Genomic DNA, 20,487 nt, shown 5'->3' with positions numbered 1-20,487 from the left:
CATTTGCAATAAATAAGTGCTCCTATAAATCAATATGAAAAATATAAAGAATTCAATAAAATATGGGGCAAATATATATAAACAGGCAATTCACAGATGAAACCAAAATGGCCACATAAACATTGGAAAATATGCTCAACCTCACTAATAATCAGAGAATTAAAACTAAAACCAGATGACATAATTTCTATTTTCCTATCAGATTTATCTAGGTTGTAAGTACTGATAATGTGTGGTGTTGGTGAGTATGTGGTGTAAACTAGCACTTACACATATGTCAGTAGGAAGCACTTTGGCAGGATCTTTAAATGTCTTTTTGCCCATTCATGAGCATGTCCATGGTTACTATTCTAAAGAAATACAAAGCATTCATCAAAAATACTTGAACAAGAATATTCAGTTCTTGAAAGAGCAAAAATTTCAAGCAACCCACAGGTCCTGATAAACTATGGTTTAGCCTTTTCTTTGATTATTTTTTTTTTTTCAGCAAATGATTGAGTATGTATTTTGCTATTTGCTTTTTTTTAATTTTTTTTATTATTATTATTTTTTTCCAGTGGGTTTTGTCATACATTGATATGAATCAGCCATGGATTTACATGTATTCCCAATCCCGATCCCCCCTCCCACCTCCCTCTCCACCCGATTCCTCTGGGTCTTCCCAGTGCACCAGGCCGGAGCACTTGTCTCATGCATCCCACCTGGGCTGGTGATCTGTTTCACCATAGATAGTATACATGCTGTTCTTTTGAAATATCCCACCCTCACATTCTCCCACAAAGTTCAAAAGTCTGTTCTGTGTTTCTGTGTCTCTTTTTCTGTTTTGCATATAGGGTTATCGTTATCACCTTTCTAAATTCCATATATATGTGTTAGTATTCCTTTGATTATTTTGTAGTAGTTAAAAAAAGTGAGTCAGACACATATATGCTGACATGAAAATATGGCTGATATATTATAAAGTAAAAAGAAGCAAGCTACAAAGCAAATACATGTTTATAAATGTATGTGAAAAAATCTGCAAGGATGGTTAATCATTAAGCTGTTAACCATGGCTACCTCTCGGGAGAAAGATCATGGTAAAGGATTACTTTCCATTTTTACTGTAACTACTTCCTTTTTATGTTTGATTTTTAAAAATTCCTTTTAAAAATACATATGAAATTTACCATCTTAACCAGTTTTAAGTGTACACAGTGGCATTAAGTACACTCGCATTGACCACCATCTGACTCCAGAACTCATTTCATCTTGCAAAACTGGAATTCTGTTCCGATTAAACAGTAACTCCTATGTTTGATTTTCTTTTTTTTTCCTTCATATTGAGTTTATACTGTATCCTTTAAAAAAGATAAAAATGTTGAAGAAAATATGGCGGAGAAATAGAAAGACATTCAGAGTATGTAAACAGGTTTACCATCGGTTGGTTAGCATGAGTCCACTTTTCCTTTTGCATTAACTTTATGCACAGTAGGGAAAAAAGTGACAAGGAAGGACAAAATCCACAGTAAGGCAAGCCTGGGAAGCAGCGCTGCTCTCAGGCCAGTGGGACTGTGACCTGCCCGCAGGCTTCCTCCTTCTCACTGCTTTTAAAACTGCTTGGAAAGGAGGGCAAATGCAGATCCAAGTGTGTGGTTTTCAGGAGGCTGGAATAATAACAATCTCAAGAAAGTCTGTCCTTGTTTTCTTAACTTTGCCAGGTGTCATGGAAACCCTCAGGAGGTTGCCCCAGAATCCTCCAAAAACAAACTGAAACATGACCCACATGAAAACATTCATGGCAGCATTATCCATAACAGCCACAAACCAGAAACACTGGAATGTCCCTCAAACTGAAGATGAATGAACAAAATGTATCCACATGTATCCATCCACATGATGGGACATCACTCTGGCAAAAACACTGATACACATCAAAGCCATCATGCCCAGTGAAAGAATCCAGACACAAGCTACACACTGTATGATTCCATATGCGAAATTTCTAGAAAAGGCAAAACTCAAGACAGAAAGCAGATCAGGTGCAGGCTGGGGCTGGGGACAGAGACTGACCACAAATGGGTATGATTGGAAACGTTCTTGCGTGATGCAAGTGTTTTAAAACTAGATTGTGGTGATGGCTACACGACTATGTAAATTGACTAAAAATTACACTGTACACTTACAATGGGTGAATTTTATGGCATGTCAATTATACTACCATCCAAAGACATGAAAACTGAAAAAACCACACATACACCCAAAAACCAGGCAACCAACTTCCAACCCTCTCTCCACAAAAGGCCCCTGCCCTTAATTCAAGCTGACACACACAATTTAAATAGTATGTGCAGTTGCTAAAATCTGAATTGGGCTAATAAACTGTCATTTGTCATATACATATTTATATATATCTGTATGTATGTATGTATCTATTGGTCTACCTATCACTCCTTCTCTGTCTGCTTAGTGAAAATAAATTAAATCACCCAATAAGGCTTTTCTCTCAAATGCAGTCAGTACAGATCTAAAAAACTGAATAAGTGCTTCCACACCTAAAACTACTTATCTCTTTTCCAATCCCAAGTCTGCTAAAACAATTCTTTGAAAGTATTGCTTAACAAGAGTTGCCTACTTTTCCAGACTGACATCAGGAGAACAGGCTGGGCCAGGCCTGGCTCTTGCTGAGGAACCCCAGATAGTCTGCTGCATCCAGAGAGCTCTGGACTTCCCTCTTTGGACTGTTCACATTCCCACTGAGCACAGGGTCCTGGGTCTTTTGCAGGTTCGTTTGCTAACAGGGGCCCCAAAAGGTTTTCCCTGAGAACTCTTTCAGAGGTTTCAGTGATTCAGAAACACGTTTTTCCCTGGTAGAGACTGGCTACTGCTGCCCTCTCCTTGGCCCTTGATTTCCTTTGTCTCCTGGTTAATTGAAAACAGAAATCACCGAAGCATGTGGCCTCTGCCACCTCCATTGCTCAAATCCCTGTTTTTCCCCATCTAGTCAGTTCAACAGACCTCTCTCTCCTTCCCCCAATCAACAATATGAAAAAATAATAAAGCCTACCTCCCATAGTTTCCATGCTCCCAGGAGAGGATTACTATTTTGATCTAATCATTCAAGATTCTCTGTTAGTTGGGTAGCAACTTTTAGTATCTTTTAAGCCTCTTACTAAAACTGATGTGCCTTTTCTGGAGAAGGAAATAGCAACCCATTCCAGTATTTTTGCCTGGGAAATCCCATGGATAGAGGAGTCTGGTGGGCTATAGTCCATGGGGTTGTGAAAGAGTTAGACATGACTTAGTGACTAAAATACAACAACAAACCCTGTGAGACACCATCCTGAAGGTTGTTGTTCTCTTTTTTGCTGTATAGCATGCATTCCTTTTTTTGTGGTTGCTGGCTGGATGCTGTATTTAATGAAGTAGATATGAGTACATGCTAAAAGTATAGCCTCAATACATAGAGATTATCATGCAGTTAGTATAATTTGGCATATGTGCTAATGTAATGAAAATAAGATTACTTCAGTGAACTATTTTGCATTTTACTTAAAATGAAACTAATTCATGGGGGATGTGTAAGACCCAGCATAAGGATAAAAGCAACATATTTCTAGTTATGTGATGATCAAGATTTATCACGTCTGTGTTGCTATATGGCCTCTGTTCAGTAATCTTAAATCTAATTTTAGGCCTAAAATTCCCATTTTACTCCAGAGTATAAAATGATTATATTGAAGCATAGACCTTGACAATGTAACTTTAAAGAATTAATAGAACTCTGTAAACACTGTTATATTATTTTTGTAAAAAATAAATGCAAATGTGTACATATATGTGTGTATATATATGCATCTATCTATCTACATAGGCTTCCCTTGTGGCCTAGACAGCAAAGAATCTACCTGCAATGCAGGAGACCTGGGTTTGATCCTGGTTGGGAAGATCCTCTGGAGAAGGAAATGGCAACCCACTCCAGTATTCATGCCTGGAGAATTCCATGGACAGAGGAGCCTGGTGGGCTACAGTCCATGGGGTTGCAAAGAGTCGGACATGACTGAGCAACTAACACACACACACATACACACACAGACACACACAGACACACACACACACACACACACATGTATAAAGTATGGAAGGCCCGGGTTGATTACCTCCTGCCTTGACAGCACTTTTCTCTAAGATGTTAGACTTGACTGCTGCTTATAAACCACATACTGCAGGCCTGAGGACTGAGTGCAGTACCAAGTAGAAAACACATCTTTCAAGGACAGAGTTTGTCTGCTTCCTAACAAGGAAGTTAATAACAAAGGAACATTTTTCAAAGAGGCTGGACTTTAAAAAGTCCAGGTGAGCCTAATAAAAGGGAAAGTGTTGCTCTGAAGTCATAAAAGCTTTTTTTATTAATGCACACATTTTAAAATGCCCTTAAATGGGGCAAAAGAGTATATAATGATGAGATTAATTTTGAATGAAATTAAAAGAGGCAAAAGGTGTACAATAAAAAGTTTAAGAATTTTAAGAGTACCAAAATAATGTTAGCCTATTGGACTTTCTAAAACTTCCTCTGTCATAAAAAAAAAAAAAAAGTCAATCTCTCTTTCTTCCTTGTTCCGCACAAATGGTGGTTTCCCTACTGACTGTTTTGTATCTTGTTCCTTTTTACTCAATAATATTCCCTGAACATGTTTCCCATCAAAAGGAAGCCGACTCATTCTTTCTAATCACAACACTATATGAACGGATCATAATGTATCTAACCAGTTCCCTACTGATAGATGTTTAGGTGGTTTCCAATGTTTTCCTAAAACAAACAATGTAATAATAACTATTCTTGCATACAGACATATTGATTCACATATTTGAGTATAACTGTGGTAAAAATACCAAAGGGTAGATTTGCTGGGTCAAAGCTATGCAGCATTGTAATTCTGACAGATACTGTCAAATAGTCTTCCACAGAGATTTAATTTGTACTTTGACCTACAAGCAGTGTATGTATGAGAGAACCTGTTTCTCCACACTCTAGATAAATAAGATAGTGTATGGAACTTTTTGTTCTTTGTGGACATAAGACTAAGAGCTATTATAGTTCCTTTTCTATGAACTATGTGTTCATGTCCTTTGCTACTGGGTTGTTGCTATTTTATTACTGATTTGGAAGAACTCTTTATATATTAGAGAGTCTGGTCTTTTGTTTGTAGTAAGTATTACAATAACATTTTTCTACTTACTTGTAGTTTTTTGCCATATATACAATTTTCATTTTTAATTAAAATGTATCAATCTTTCCTTTTATGGATTCTTTTTGCATTTCTAAAGTAATATTTGAAATGTTGTATTCTAGTACTCTCATACATCTGAGATTTTAATCAGTTCAGGTAGCCTATACCCTGTAGCTTGCTTGTATCTCTCCTCTGAAAGCCAGAGTAGAGAGGCTCCCTGGTCCAATTAACTGATTTAGCTCCTAAATACAGGATGCCTTGTATATTTGCAGTGGTTTCTTGGGTGCTATCTTTGCTCTTCTTAATTTGATCGTAGATTCTTTGAAAACATGAACTCTATCTTAAGTTTCTGTATCCCTCTACCCAGTACACAGTAGAAGCCTTAAACTTGGTTTCATTTATAGCACTCTGCAGTTTAGGAGGGGAAGGGAAGGAGGGCTGCCACAACTCTAGGTGGTTGGGAATCATCTTGTGCCGCAGTCATATCCTGCCAGCCTGAATCTTCCTGTCATTTTTGGATTGGCAGCTGCTATTTGGCTGATAGATTCAAATACACTTTGTTCATAGGCTGTGGACAGAGAATTCCTTACCAATTAAGCAATCAGAGACTGGAGGCAAAGAGCCTAGGACAATGGCCCTGGTGACCTTTGTCTTTGGTGTGCTTGCCCCCTTCTGGGATTATGATTCCTTTTAATCTTCCACTTTTTAAATTGTTTTTACTTTTTTCAAAAAAATTTGGCCACACTGAGAGGCATGTGGGATCTTAGTTCCCCAACCAGGAATCAAACCTACACCTGCTGTATTAGAAGCATAGAGTCTTAACAACTGGACCATCAGGGAAGTCTCATAATCTTCCACTTTTTAGACAACACATATTTAACACTGCTCTTCCATATTTGCTAACTTAGGCTGATGATCTGACATGTCTGCATTTTTTGACTGTGATGTCATTCACATGTTTCTGACAAATTTTTTAGAAGTAGATGACTGAGTTTATTTTCAGCAATGAACTCAATTGCCAAAGCAAGGAATTTAATGTAGAATCTCTTGGCAAGGAAACTGATAGGAGGGCCTTCAAGACCTAGCTGATCCAATCACAGAGCAAGTGACCAAGGATCACTCTCCTAGCATCCTTGCAACATGTAGGGACGGAGGGCAAAGGATATATCAGAAGTGTTCCCTATTTTCAAGGAATCTGCAGTTTGTGGAGACAATTCATGAATATGGTACAATTAGAGGTAGGAGTCCTGAAATTATACTCAGCTGTGACTCAGAAAATGGAAGGGCCAGCATGACCAAGAATAGAGAAAAGCTCTTATTCTAGAAGGAATAAGACCTGAGTGTGATCCTGGGGCAGGGTTTCTGAATCTGGGAGTCTAAATCAGGTAGTCCATAAGCTTGGATGAGCAAAAACTACACCTCCATTTGCACCGACTCCTAATGGAAATTTAGCATTTCCATCCATGATGAATGTAGGCAACAAACTACAGTATTATAGAGCATTCATGACTACCAAAATCACAGATTTTTCATATTCCTCACAGTTGCTATTTTCCAATAATGCTCACATGCATCACCACCACTTCAATATTAAGCTAGTTATGAGAATGGCCACTATATATTCTTGTTTATTCAATTAATGAAAGAGATTTACTTATATCCATTTTGAAAAAGATTTTGGTTACAATAGTTCAATATAATTATTCCTTACTGTAATCTTATGTTTTATTTCATAAATTTGAAAACCTTATTCTAATGTCCAGCAGTTTTGGGTCCTCAGCTGCTATCTTAGTTCTTGGCACATGGGTTGTTGTTTGTTGTTTAGTTGCTAAGTCATGTCTGACTCTGTGCAGCCCCATGTACTGTAGCCTGTCAGGCTCCTCCGTCCAAGGGATTTTCCAGGTAAGAATACTGGAGTTGGGTTGCCATTTCCTTCTCCAGGGGATCTTTCTGACTCAGGGACCATTTCCTGCATTGGCAGGCAGATCCTTTACCACTGAGTCACCTGGGAAGCCCTTGGCACACAGTAGTTGTTTGACAAATAAATGAAAAAATAAACAACAGGAGTACAAGTCTGAAGAGACAAGATGGAGCCACATTCCTGACTTAGCAATTAGAAAATGCATAAATATGCTTTATTTATGTGTTATCAGATCTCAGAAAAAAAACTTATGTGTTAGAATAGATAGCATACAACAAGGTAGAATAAGCTACCTGGAAACTAGGCAAGGAAAGAGTAAGTTGAATCAGGAATGAGATTAAAGATTGAGGTCATAGAAAATGTAAAGATTTGGTTCTTTGATTTCTTTCATCAATGTCTTATAGTTTTCTGTATATAGCTCTTTTGTCTCCTTAGGTAGGTTTATTCCTAGGTATTTTATTCTTTTAGTTGCAGTGGTAAATGAGATTGATTCCTTAATTTATCTTTCTGTTTTTCATTGTTAGTATATAGGGATGCAAGTGATTTCTGTTTATTGATTTTGTATCCTGTGACTTTACCAAATTCACTAATTAATTCTAGTAATTTTCTGATAGTGTCTTTAGGGTTTTCTATGTACAGTATCATGATGACATAAACAGATGGAGGGATGTTCCATGCTCCTGGGTTGGAAGAATCAATATTGTGAAAATGACTACACTACCAAAAACAATCTACAGATTCAATGCAGTACCAAATTACCAATGACATTTTTCACAGAACTAGAACAAAAAATTTCACAATTCTGTATGGAAAAACAAAAGATCTCGAATAGCCAAAGCAATCTTGAGAAAGAAGAATGGAGCTGGAGGAATCAACTTGCTTGATTTCAGACTATACTACAAAGCTACAGTCATCAAGACAGTAAGGTATTGGCTCAAAAACAGAAGTATAGACCAATGGAACAGGAAAAAAAGCCCAGAGATAAATCCACGCACATATGGGCATTTATCTTTGACAAATGAGGCAAGAATATACAATGTGAAAAAGACAGTCTCTTCAATTAGTGGTGCTGGAAGAACTGGACAACTACTAAAGAATGAAATTAGAACATTTAGTAACACCATACACAAAGATAAACTTGAAATGGACTAAAGACCTACATGTAACACTAGAAACTATAAAACCTTAGAAGATAACAGGCGGAACACCATATGACATAAATCATAGCAAGATCCCTTATGACCCACCTCTTAGAATAATAGAAATAAAAACAAAGACAAATAAATGGGACCCAGTTAAACTTAAAAGCTTCTGCACAGCAAAGGAAACCATAAACAAGGTGAAAAGACAACCCACAGAATGGGATAAAATAATAGCAAACAAACAACTGACAAAGAATTAATTTCCAAAATATACAAGAGCTCATACAACTTAATACCAGAAAAACAACCCAATCAAAAAGTGGGCAAAAGACCTAAATACATTTCTCCAAAGAAAACATACATAGATGGTTAATAAACACATGAAGAGATTTTCAAGATCACTCATTATTAGAGAAACACAAATCAAAACTACAATAAGATATCACTTCATCTCTGACAGAATGGCCATAATAAAAAAAATCCACAAACAACAAGTGCTGGAGATGGTGTGGGGAAAAGGGAACCCTCCTACACTGCTGGTAGGAATGTAAATTGTTACAGCCACTATGGAAGACAGTATGGAGATTTCTTAGAAAACTAGGAATAAAACTACCAAATGACCCAGCAATATCACTTCCAGGTACATACCCTGAAGAAAACAGAACTGAAAAAGACACATGTACCCCAGTATTCATTGCAGCACTATTTACAATAGCCAAGACATGGAAGCAACCTAGATGTCCCCTGACAGATGAATGAATAAAGAAGTAGTGGTACATATATACAATGGAATATTACTCAGCCATGTAAAGGGATGCATGTGAATCAGTTCTAATGAGGTAGAGGAACCTAGACCCTATTACACAGAGTGAAAGAAGTCAGAAAGAGAAAAGCAAATATCATATATTAACACATGTATATGGAATCTAGAAGGACGGTACTGACGAATCTGTTCACAGGACAGCAGTGGAGATGCAGACATAGAGAACAGACTTATAGACAAGGATGGGGGAGAAGAAGGAAAGCGTGAGATAAGTGGAGAGGGTGGCATGGATGCACATATACTAACATATGTAAATAGATAGCCAATGGGAATTTGCAGTATGATTCAGGGAACTCAAACTGGGCTCTGTAACAGCCTAGAGAGGTGAGAATGGGTGGGAGGTGAGAGGGAGATTCAAAAGGGAGGGGACATACATACACCTATGGTTAATTCATGTTAATGTATAACAGAAATCAAACCAACATTGTAACCAATCATCAACAATTAAAATAAATAACTATTAAAAAAAGATTTGGTTCTAACAGGCAACATAAAAAGAAAATCCTAATAGCTGTATAATTCACATTGCCCTTAGGAAAATTAAAACAATTGGTTAGGAAAAGCTGTAACAGTGATTTCTCCTCAAGATTTAATTAAAGAAGAACCAAAATTTACTTTCTTACCACGGTTTGATGGAAGTGATGCACTCCAGACACAAGCCAGGTCCAGGGGCAGAAAGCTGGATCTCAACCAAAGACTGAGCAAGAGCTCCACAGAAGGACAAGAAATAGGGCTTATTTTAAAGAAGACACCAGTTAGAGAAGCACTGAGCCCAGAAGGCCTCTGGAGACCAGATTTAAATTGAGGACTAAGGAGAAGACAGCGGCACAAGAGACAGAGACACCGCCATGCATGAGGAAAGGATGGGCACAGAAGGTGACTTGGAGCAGGCTTCTCAAAGAGCAGCCCTTTGGTAATTGGACAAAAGCAGCCAGCACGGTACTGGGGTGGAAATAATACAATCCTTCTGTGCACTCAGGTGACCCAGCTTGTATTTTCTACTTTGGGCCATTTTAAGTGCTGGTTCACAGCTCTCCAAAAGGGAGAGCTGGGGCAAAGAAACAGCAGACATTCAGAGGCCTTGTTTCACCACTCAGCTGTCCTGGGAAACTTCAGGGAGGGGATGTGCACTTAATATGGGAGTTGGCAAGCAGCTGGGTTCTTTACTGACCCAGGTGACCCCTCTGTCTCACTAATCAAGGCTCATTCAGCACTGTGGTGGGGAGCCAAATGTGTGCTATCATGGGGTCCTGGCTTCTTCGCCAGAACCCCTACACCTCTTAACCTGGCCCTGACAGCTCCCTTCTTCTTAAGCATGAAGGGCTCCAGCCTCATGCTGTGAGCCACTCACTCTCTTCTTGTTCTGGGTCCCTGTGGAGAGGGGCAGCACACACCATGCATGAAGGTCCTTAGAGACTCCCCTAACTCAGAGGAAGCTCACCATTCCCACCAGAGACCAACGGGAAAATCCAGAGACCAGTATACACTTATTGGTCTAACCCAGTAGAGCTAAACAGAAAGTTACAAGAATTAATCCTAATTTTGGTAACTAAATGATTCAGTTTTACATTTCTATGCATTTACATTAAAAAAGGAGAGAGAGAATAGAGAAAAAGTATCTTACTTTGGGATTCAAGTCAAAGAAAGTGTAGTATTTAAATCGTAACAGCAGCTGCTCATCCTCCTGGATGCCTTGTTCCATAAGGGAACGTGAGGAGTCTAGCCAACTAGAAAACAAGAAGATAAGTTTTAAAAGTCAATCAATTTTACACACATATTTTAGTATTATATAATATGATATATATACATATACATGTAAATGTATGCATGTATGTCTATATACACCCTTGAACAAAGTCTGGGTGAGTAACATAGTCTAAACCCAGTAAAGGAGATGACTTGATAATAGCTGTGCCTCCATTTTATCACACAGCTTTCTAAGTGCTTTTTTGTATTTATGTATTTTCTCACTGAAACTTTAGAGTAAATCAGTGAAGGAGCCAGGGCAGTTATTATTTTCCTAGTTTTAGCAATGAGGAAAATGAGCCTCAGTAACATTAAGTGACATGTTCAGGGTCCTGTGCCTCCTGGTGGAGCCAGAATGAGAACCTGCAGTTGCTGACTGCCGCACCTCCTAGTGCTGTGTGTACTTGCTGACAGCTGCCCACTTCCACACCAGGTGATCTGACCCCAAAGTGGCTTTATCTTATTGTCTAGAACTTTCTGTAACTATAGAAATATTCTGTATTGCCCAGTCCAATTGAATAGCCACTAGCCACACGAGGCTACTGAAGATCTAGATGTGGCTAGTGCCATATTTTAATTTTAATTATACTCAAACATAAATGTAAATGTCCGCATGCTGCTAGTGACTCCTGTACTGGGTAGCACAGTTCTAGAGTCTGAAAGATAAATACTGGGTAATGGTGAGGAGAGAATAAAAGTTAACAACGAAATGAGGTGGGAACGAGGGGCCTCCAATACCACTGAAAATGGCTTGAACTTCTATATATGAATATATAGAAGTTCATTTTACATGTTTTATATATGTTTATATAAATTGATTTTATTTATTTATATATAAAATATCCTCTTATATAATCATATATTCCCCTGTGGGAGAATAAAAATAACCAAGATGCAGTCTCCATCCGAAAGGAACTGACAGTCAGTGGGGTAACCAAGCCTCATATTAAAGAAACAAGGTGACTCTGGAACAGTAGAACAGGACTTGAGGGAAATGATTGATCTTCTGAGAAGACTTAAATGGCTGGGCCTTATAGGACAAACATGGACAGGCCAGTAGAGCAGGAGGGAAGGAGAGGGTCCTGGAGCAGAGGAAAAGCTGGAGGCAAGGCAGTGACACAGGAATGAGCATGCACGTTGGGGGGACGGGGAGCATGAGAGCACAGCAGGACAGACAGATGGACAGACGTGGGGTCTGATCCCACGGGATCAAAGGAGAGTATGAACTAGGATCCGGGGGAGTGGAATGCTAACAAATGTGACTTGACTTGGACAACAGTGAGTGAAATAAGTGGTGGTTTGAGAAATAGTTCGAGTGTATTTTCTGAGACCACTTCAAAGCTTAAGGACTCACTAATTGGAAGGCAGAATGGAAAAGGGGTGCTCTACAAAAGACAGCGGGGCCACTTGGGTCTCCCCTGCTGCCACAGAGGGGACCACCCCACTTATAAGCCGATCTACATCTCATAAAATTTGCACACGTGTCCGAACAAAGAATTAGCATTCACATGCCAGTAAACCATTGAGTTAACCCAATGTGTAAATGTCACACTTTTAATGTATGGAAATGACAAACGGCTACATTTTGTCTTTTTTGTTGCTAAAATCAGTGCTGACCTTTGTGAATAGTGTACAATTCCTAGGTGTGTTGACTTGAGAACTGAACAACCCCTCCCTGCCTCATCTCTGCAGCATCTCTCCCACTACATTAACATCAGTTCACAGAGAAGTAAAACAAGTCATGTCCTTACCCTGCATTAAGCTTGGCTTTGTCAGCCAGAGACCGAGCCTGGTACATATCAGCAAGCGCTTCTGGTGATTGTGGGGGCTGGCTGAATGCTAGGATGCTGCAGTTTTGTTCTGTCAGAGGGCTGTCGCTGAACCAAGTCATTGTGGACGATGCTGGCGTTCCATTTATGGGGTCATATGTGGGGGTCATGGTTTTACTGTATAAGCCAGGACTTACTGCAAAGCAAAGGAGAGTACGAACTAGGATATGAGATTTGGGATAAGAATCTTTAGAACAATAATTATCAACACTGCTTGTACTAAAATGGATTTTGAACTTAAATGTATCATTTAGAAAAATCAGATGAACGATGGCAGAAGTTAAACACAAGTAAAACTCCAGTCTGAATATTTAGTCCCTGGAAAGCTTGGAAACTCATAGGCTGTAAAAACTTCCAAAATCAACCCAGACAAATGTGGGACTATCTCCTTCTCAGTAATTCAAAATTCCCTTATATCAGTAGTGAGTTCTGGCACTATTAGAAAACTGGAGCTCTCACAGAATACATGCATATACTTTATTTTTTGGCAAATCTCTTAAATTGCAATGCTTACCACTTTAAAGAACTTAGCTAGTTGATGGTTTATAAATCATCTGACTCTAATTTGCATAAGGGAAGTATAAGTAATCCCTTTCATTCTTTGTACTGGAATATACTATGCAAGAAACTCTCAGTGCTGCAAGCAAGCTAGAGATTCATTCTTATATATAGGCATATCTCATTTCACCATGCTTCAAAGATATGTTTTTTTGTTTTTTAACAAGTTGAAGGTTTGCAGCAACTGTGCGTAAAGTAAGTCTCCTGGAACCATTTTTCCAATGGCATTTGCTTACTTTGTGACTCTGTGTTACATTTTGGTAACTCCTCCAATATTTCAAACTTTTTTTCATTACTATTATATTTGTCACTGTGAACAGTTATCTTTCATTTTACTACTACGACTTGCTGAAGGCTCAGATGATGTTAGCATTTTTAGCAATAAAATATTTTAAATTAAGGTATGTACATTTTAAAAAGACATACTGCTATTGTACTCTTAATGGTAGCAATATAGTGTAACTTTTATATGCGCTGGGAAACAAAAAAAAATTTATGCAACTTGCTTTATTACAGCAGTCTGCAGTATCTCTGAGTATGTCTGTAAAAATAAAAGGATGACACTTTTCTTGAATTTTTACTGCCCCTCCTGTTACATACCCAATGCAAGATTTAAACTGAATTCAGTAAAGAGTCATGTGAAGGTAGACTCAGGAAGAGAAGTATATTTGAGTGATCTAACAAATTTCCTTATCCCACAAATCCATGGTCAATTCTGCTAAAGTTTTTCATTCATCAGCAACATAATATACACAATTAAAATAATGAGCTATATAACATACCTTATTAAAAAATTTCTGTTCTAAAATTAGCTGGATATTCTTTCCTTATCACTGGAATCCTTAGTTTTAGTCCTTGTTTAGGGAGAGAGGTGGGAAGGCTAAGTAGAGGGGAAGGAGAGTTCTTGGGACTTAAGAATTTAAGAAATTCTTGGATTTAATAATAAATTAAAATAATGAAACACCTATCATGAATCTTACCAGATGGACCTGAAATTGTTGGAGAACCCTCCAGGTTTAAAATATCTTCAATTATGGGCTCCTTATTATTTTTTTCTTTTTTCTTCTTCTTTTTAAAATATTCACCTGAAGGCTTTAGTAAGGACAGTTCTTCTGCTCTTCTAATATCTAAAAATAAATATAAAAAAGAAAAAAGAAAAGCAAGAAGTAAAAAGAAAATTCCTTCTAAGACTTTGAGTCATGTTGGGCATTTGAAACCATTTCTCAAAAAACTCCTGAGAAGTAAATGGAATTAAATGACATTCCTTTTGAAGAAATTGAAGATCAGTGACCCCCAAAATGGGTGTGTGGGGATCAAACAGTGGAGGGAGATTCATTCTAGGAAAATTTCTAGTTTGTTTTTAAATCTGTTGTGAAACTATTTCAAACATATTCAATGCTAGTATGGTGGCCTCTTCCCATGCTCGCCGCCCCCTTAAACCATTCCTAGTGTTTTGCTGTTCTTGTGTCATTTACTTACTAGCAGTTTTCCCCTCCCTCCTTCCTTCTTTCCTTTCTCCCTTCCTTTTCTGTTTTTAGGTTTTTAAGCAACCAGCAAGGACTCCATCTTTTTCTTTATGGACCAGTGGTCCTCAGAGCCTTTCTCTGCCCAGTGGCTTCTTCCATCCCTGTGGCAGACATCCTAGGCACCTTGTCCATCTCCTGGCCCTCCCCATTTTGGTGCACTCTGACCTCCTTCCAATGGTAGCTAGGATGTATCTCTTTATCCAAGGGCCTGCTCTGGATGCCAGAGTCCTCACTCCCCAGAGATGCAATAGGTCACATGAGTTCAGAGAGTTAACACTCCCCAAGAGCAGCCCTCAATGACTCAGTGACTAGTGGAATGGTATATTAACACCCCAGCTCCCTCACCCCTCGGTTGCCTGGCTCCAAGGCATGACCACATCGCTTCCCAGAGGGCCCCAGCTGTCCACGGTGTGAGCTGATTAGTGACACTAGCTTATCAGCAGCCTTCTCTTCCCAGTCTCAGAGAAGGCAATGGCACCCCACTCCAGTACTCTTGCCTGGAAAATCCCATGGACGGAGGAGCCTGGTAGGCTGCAGTCCATGGGGTCACTAAGAGTCGGACACGACTGAGCAACTTCACTTTCAATTTTCACTTTCATGCATTGGAGAAGGAAATGGCAACCCACTCCAGTATTCTTGCCTTGGAGAATCCCAGGGACGGGGGAGCCTGGTGGGCTGCTGTCTGTGGGGTCGCACAGAGTCGGACACGACTGAAGTGACTTAGCAGCAGCAGCAGCTTCCCAGTCTCACTTCACCACTCCCAGCCAGTGTTTCCTGGCATAACCTTCCAAATAAATAATATTTGTACTTGAATTCTTATCTCAGGTCTGCTTCTGGAGAACTCAAGCTAAGAAGATAGTCCCCACTGTCCTCCATTACTCAAATATACTTCTAACTGCCATTTCCAATTAGAACTGATTGTACACTGGGCTGTTATGATCCCAGGTAAAAATCAAGGAATGTGGATGTTAGAATCTCTGGGCAGCTTTCCCGGAGGTAAATGCACTAATTCCACAGGTATTCCCACCTCTTAGTTCAGCTGAGGTTGAATCTGGCAGTTGAGCTGCCAGTAAACAAAGTCAGGTTGCAGCACACACCTGTAACCATTCCAAATGCATAATTTATACACAAAACCAGGTGATGAATAAAAATTCCCAGTGGAAGCATTAGTAACAAAACAAAACAAAAACCCCACTGATATCTAAGCCCAAGGTTTGTATCTTGTCTTTTCTTTGAGAGAAAAAAAAATCATCGTATTGCTAGATTTAAGTTCAGTTGGTCAGATATAAAAAGTGATTATTAGGGAATTCCCTGGAATTTCAGTGGTTAGGTCTGGGAACTTTCACTGCAGGGGGCATAGGTTCAAAGTTCAATCCCTCAATGAGGAACTATGATCCTACATGCTGTGCATCTTGGCCCAAAAAAAAAGTGATTATTAGAAATGCCAAGTTGAGTCGTTTAGAATTACCATGAAGGTGTAATCTGGAAAGAAAAGAATGTATGAATGCTTCTGTTTATTTAAACACTTCAAATTTTTGAACCCAGCTATAATGTGTGTTTCTAGTCCACTGTGGTGTCTGAAATGTACATTTTATTTACTCATTTACTGTCTTCAAATTTTCATTAGAATATTATTGAAAGCCAGGTACCTTGTGCTTATATCATTTGCTCCCCATGCATCAAGGACAATTCTGGAACTTACCTTTTGTAATGGAAGCTTCCAATCATTTATCTGGTCAGCAAACAGTTACTAAGCATGTGACATGTGTCGGGCATTGTGCTAAGTGTTAGGAACAGACATGCTCAAGAAACGGCTGTCTTCTTCCTATATAATACCACACCAGCCTGCACCACTCAACACTGGCACTCTCAATACTGTGTACATTATCAGACGTTTTCCCTTTTTTCCTCCATTACCTACCCCTTTAACATCTTATTTTTTACATGATTTATTTTCTGTCTCTGTCTGCTACAATGGAAGCTCAGGGAGGGCAGAAGGTTTGGATTATTTTTATTGCTAACCAATCTCTAGCACTCACCATAGTGCCTGCCAAGTCAAAATATATATTTGCTGAAGGAATGAATAAGCAGTTTACAGTTTAATGGGGAAGATAGATCACCTACTCGCATAGTGTATATACTTTGCTCAAATACTAAATATTAACCTGGAACTCAAGAATATACCTACACACTCAAAAAATATACTTCCTGACCCAGAGTTTGCTACTATTATGGAAGTCCCAGAAAGAAGAAATGGTTTGGGCAGTGTTGTCCCTAAAGGCTGTTAAAATTTTTGATCCATAATTAACTGTACGTTTCTGCTTAAAATAAACTCCACAAATGATGTTTATGGACAGAGTTATTTACTGGAGCCAAGTGTTAGGGAAGCAATTAAGACATTGCATCACCATTATCTCAAAAACAACACAGACATATCAGCTCTATGGTGATAATGACTTAATGGAACTCTTTTCGTTTGTCTTCAATATAACAATTTCAGTATGACTTAGGGAAATGAGTTTTGGGATGGAAATCTTAATGGAGCTGTCTTTTCTGTTTACAATTTTCTTCTGAAATAGCTTTAAGCTTTGGGTAAATGAATCTGATTTACTCTGATAATGTTCCATCTGGTTTAACTTCACTTAAATGGCTAAAGTCCCCAGAACTGGGCTTGAAAACTGTGCTCCTAATAAGGGATGTAAAGGCAACCACTTGTGGGCAGAAGTGCATGTATTTCCCTGTCCTCTTTTGCTGAGAGTACAGAGGGTAGAGGTGCCTGCCTGCGGGTACTCACTCAGGGCTCTGCAGATGTCGCTGACAGCTCTGAAGACCACAGTCGAGAAGCTGACTCGCAGCCGCACTGTCTTCATGTTTGGCAGGCGGAGGCGAAGCATTTTATGCTGAGGGGTAAAGACAAGCTTTGCATCTGCCTGGACCCCACATTTGTCCAGAGTCCAGTGTGTTTTCAGAAGCCAGCAATGTTTCTGTTCCCACCAAAGGGCAAAGTCTGACCAGTCCTGGGCTATGTCTGCAAGAATAGAGAACAGAGCGCAGTAAAGTGAGAGCAAGCACTTGCACCCTGGAGTCAAGTCCTGCATGTGCAAAACCAAAGCCAATGCTGGTCTTCCACTCTCATCTCTTCCCACAACCCAAGGCTCCATCATTCTTGGCTTCTTGTCAAAGTCCCTAAGACAAGGCAGCTAGAAGACCGACCGAACTTTACCTTCTTTATATATAAATACTATGGAAGGAACAGAAACATACAACTTTTATTCACGATGAAATGTTAAAGTTTTCTTCTCCCAAGTCCCTCAGTGCCACGGTCCTTTCTGGGAAGGCCAGAAGCAAGGCTTTGTTTAATCAAGATGATTTCTCTAATAGAAATGAACCCTTCCAGGTGCTTGGTGGTCTGGTGGTTAAGAATCCCCCTTTCAATGCAGGGGACGTGGGTTTGATCCCTGGTCAGGGAACTAAGAACCCACCTGCTCTGGGGCAACTAAGCCCATGTGCTACAACTAGAGAAGCCCACGCACCCCCAACACCACCACAACAATGAGAAAAAATATATGAATCCTTCAGACACCGGCTCACAAGGGAATATCAAAAGCTTCTGGTCAAAGTGCACAAAGAACTACTGAGAAGTTTACATTTCACTGTTCTCAGGAATGTCTACCTGTTGTCAGTACCACTGCATTACCAGTTTCCAAAACTGTTTACACTAAAATCAAAGCTGAATATTTTATCTCTCAATGGTAGCATCAACACTGAACCCTTCCACTTCTTCAATGCCCCTTGGCATCAAGATTGAATCTTTCCCCCTTGCCAATGTTAGAGCCATATTCAATCTTTTATTTTGCTAAATTGAGAGCCACCAGTACTTTTACTTAAAAAATGGTTTCTCCCTCTTTCTCTCTTTTTAAATTAGAAAACCTTTCTCTGAGCGCTATTAGTAGAAGTATAAATGCTGTAGGCTTCCCCCATGGCTCCGTGGTAAAGAATCTGCCTGCATGCAGGAGATGTGGGTTCAATCCCTGGGCTGGGAAGATTCCCTGGAGGAGGGCATGGCAATCCACTCCAGTATTCTTGCCTGGAGAATCCCATGGACAGAGGAGCCTGGCAGGCTACAGTCCACGGGGTCACAAACAGTCAGACATGACTGAACCGACTGTGCACAGTGCAGTGCAGCATAAACGCTGTAATGCTATAACTATTTTGGAAAGTCCTACGATTCAATAACTTTTCTCTGATCTATATACCCAACAGAAATGCCTATACTTACCTAAAAAAGGTGCTATCTATAAAAGCCCCCATATGTAAAGAACCCAATATCCATAAACCATCAGGTAAATGGATAAATTGCGGGAAAAAAAAATCATATAATGGAATATTATACATCAATGAGAATCAAAGAACCCAAACTATATGCAATAAAATGGATAAATCTCACAGATATAATGTGGCATGAAAGAAAGCAGATGCTTGAGGGTATATTATCCTGTATAATTCTACATATATACAGTTTGCAAACAAGTAAAATTATTCCTTTGGAGTAACAATTCAGGGTAATAGCTACCCTTAGTGGGACAGTGGCTGGGAGGTGTCAGATATGGGACTTGGGTGGGGGAACAGGTACTGCTTTGTATCTTGATCTGGGTGGTGGTTATATGACTTTGTGAAAATTCATTGAACTATACACTTATGATAATTGCACTTTTTGTATGTATGTTATATTCCAATGAAGACTTAACTTAAAGATACTTTATATCACTAGTATAAGTGAAAAGCCAACATCGGTGTTCTTAAATAGAAGACAAAAAAATAAATGCAAAGAAAATAAAACATTATTAAATTCTAGGCCCATCATGTTGACTCCCAGTGTGAACACTCTGACCCTGAAGACTTCTTTCCTTGTTTAAACAAGGGCTAGTAGCAAATGGTGGCTAAGGACACTGGCACCAGGCTGCTTGCTCACAGAGCAATCAAGCATTGACAAAAAAATCACATTAATAGTCTAAAGCTCCAGGTGTGGTCTAAGGTTACCCTAGATGTCACCATGGAGGGTGACCTCATTCCAGTGCAAATAGGTTATTACACCGGCTGGGGAGCTTCCGTTTGCTACCAAAGACTCAAGTTTTGACAGAAGGGGTCAGGGGGTGTTTGGGCTCCTTCAGGGCTCCCCATTTCTCTTATTCCTGAAAAAAAGAGCCATTGCAAGATGGATGATCAGAAAAACTTAGTCACACAGCCTAGTTCAGTCATTCAGTGATGATGTGACATAGAGGGTTTCAAATGTAGAGAAACCATAAATAGGCAGCAACTTACTTATCTGTTCCACTAACTTGAGCATCACTCCCCCAATGTGCAGGTCTCCAGACACTCTCAGTGTGATGTCCTTCTGCTCCTCTTCATTTGGATTATCAACTCGGACCACAAGCTCCCAAGAAGCAGATGCAAAGTCACTGGATGAAAGCATTGTGGCAAATACAGGTGTCTACATGAAAAAAGGCAGACAGACCAGAAGGAAACTGAGGCTCGTTAGGCAGACTCTGCAGAGCAAAACTTTCTTTTCTCTCATTTTTAGTCCCCTCCTCAAAAATGCTGCAGAGTTCCTGATATTAAATTCAGCATCTTAACTTTAAAGACAAAAAGTCTTATAAAAACGATCTCTTCTAAATCTCTTGTACTTTAAACTTTCCACCCTCCCAGGTCCACCTAGCTACTTATTTTCTGTG

The 20,487-nt window shown here is 39.3% G+C and overlaps 1 protein-coding gene across 4 annotated transcripts in view; it reads right to left on the bottom strand.

Annotated features, from left to right (window-relative positions):
- FERMT1 (FERM domain containing kindlin 1) overlaps positions 1-20,487 on the bottom strand; it is a 56,634-nt gene that overhangs the window by 27,875 nt on the left and 8,272 nt on the right. For 3 of the 4 annotated variants that reach the window (XM_043480314.1, XM_043480313.1, XM_043480312.1), the window contains exons 2-6: positions 20,078-20,246; positions 17,550-17,783; positions 14,210-14,356; positions 12,594-12,807; positions 10,721-10,823 (exon numbers count right to left, since the gene is read on the bottom strand). In XM_043480314.1, the coding sequence (XP_043336249.1) occupies positions 10,721-10,823; positions 12,594-12,807; positions 14,210-14,356; positions 17,550-17,783; positions 20,078-20,228 (849 nt within the window). In that variant the 5' untranslated portion in view covers positions 20,229-20,246. The remainder of the gene's footprint in view (positions 1-10,720; positions 10,824-12,593; positions 12,808-14,209; positions 14,357-17,549; positions 17,784-20,077; positions 20,247-20,487) is intronic. The other variant, XM_043480316.1, reaches the window with a different exon arrangement.

Source organism: Cervus canadensis, chromosome 10 (genome assembly GCF_019320065.1).
Source record: "Cervus canadensis isolate Bull #8, Minnesota chromosome 10, ASM1932006v1, whole genome shotgun sequence".
Classification (NCBI taxonomy): Eukaryota; Metazoa; Chordata; class Mammalia; order Artiodactyla; family Cervidae; genus Cervus; species Cervus canadensis.
Note: the sequence above shows the minus strand (reverse complement) of the source record. Positions and strands in the feature narration are given on the sequence as shown.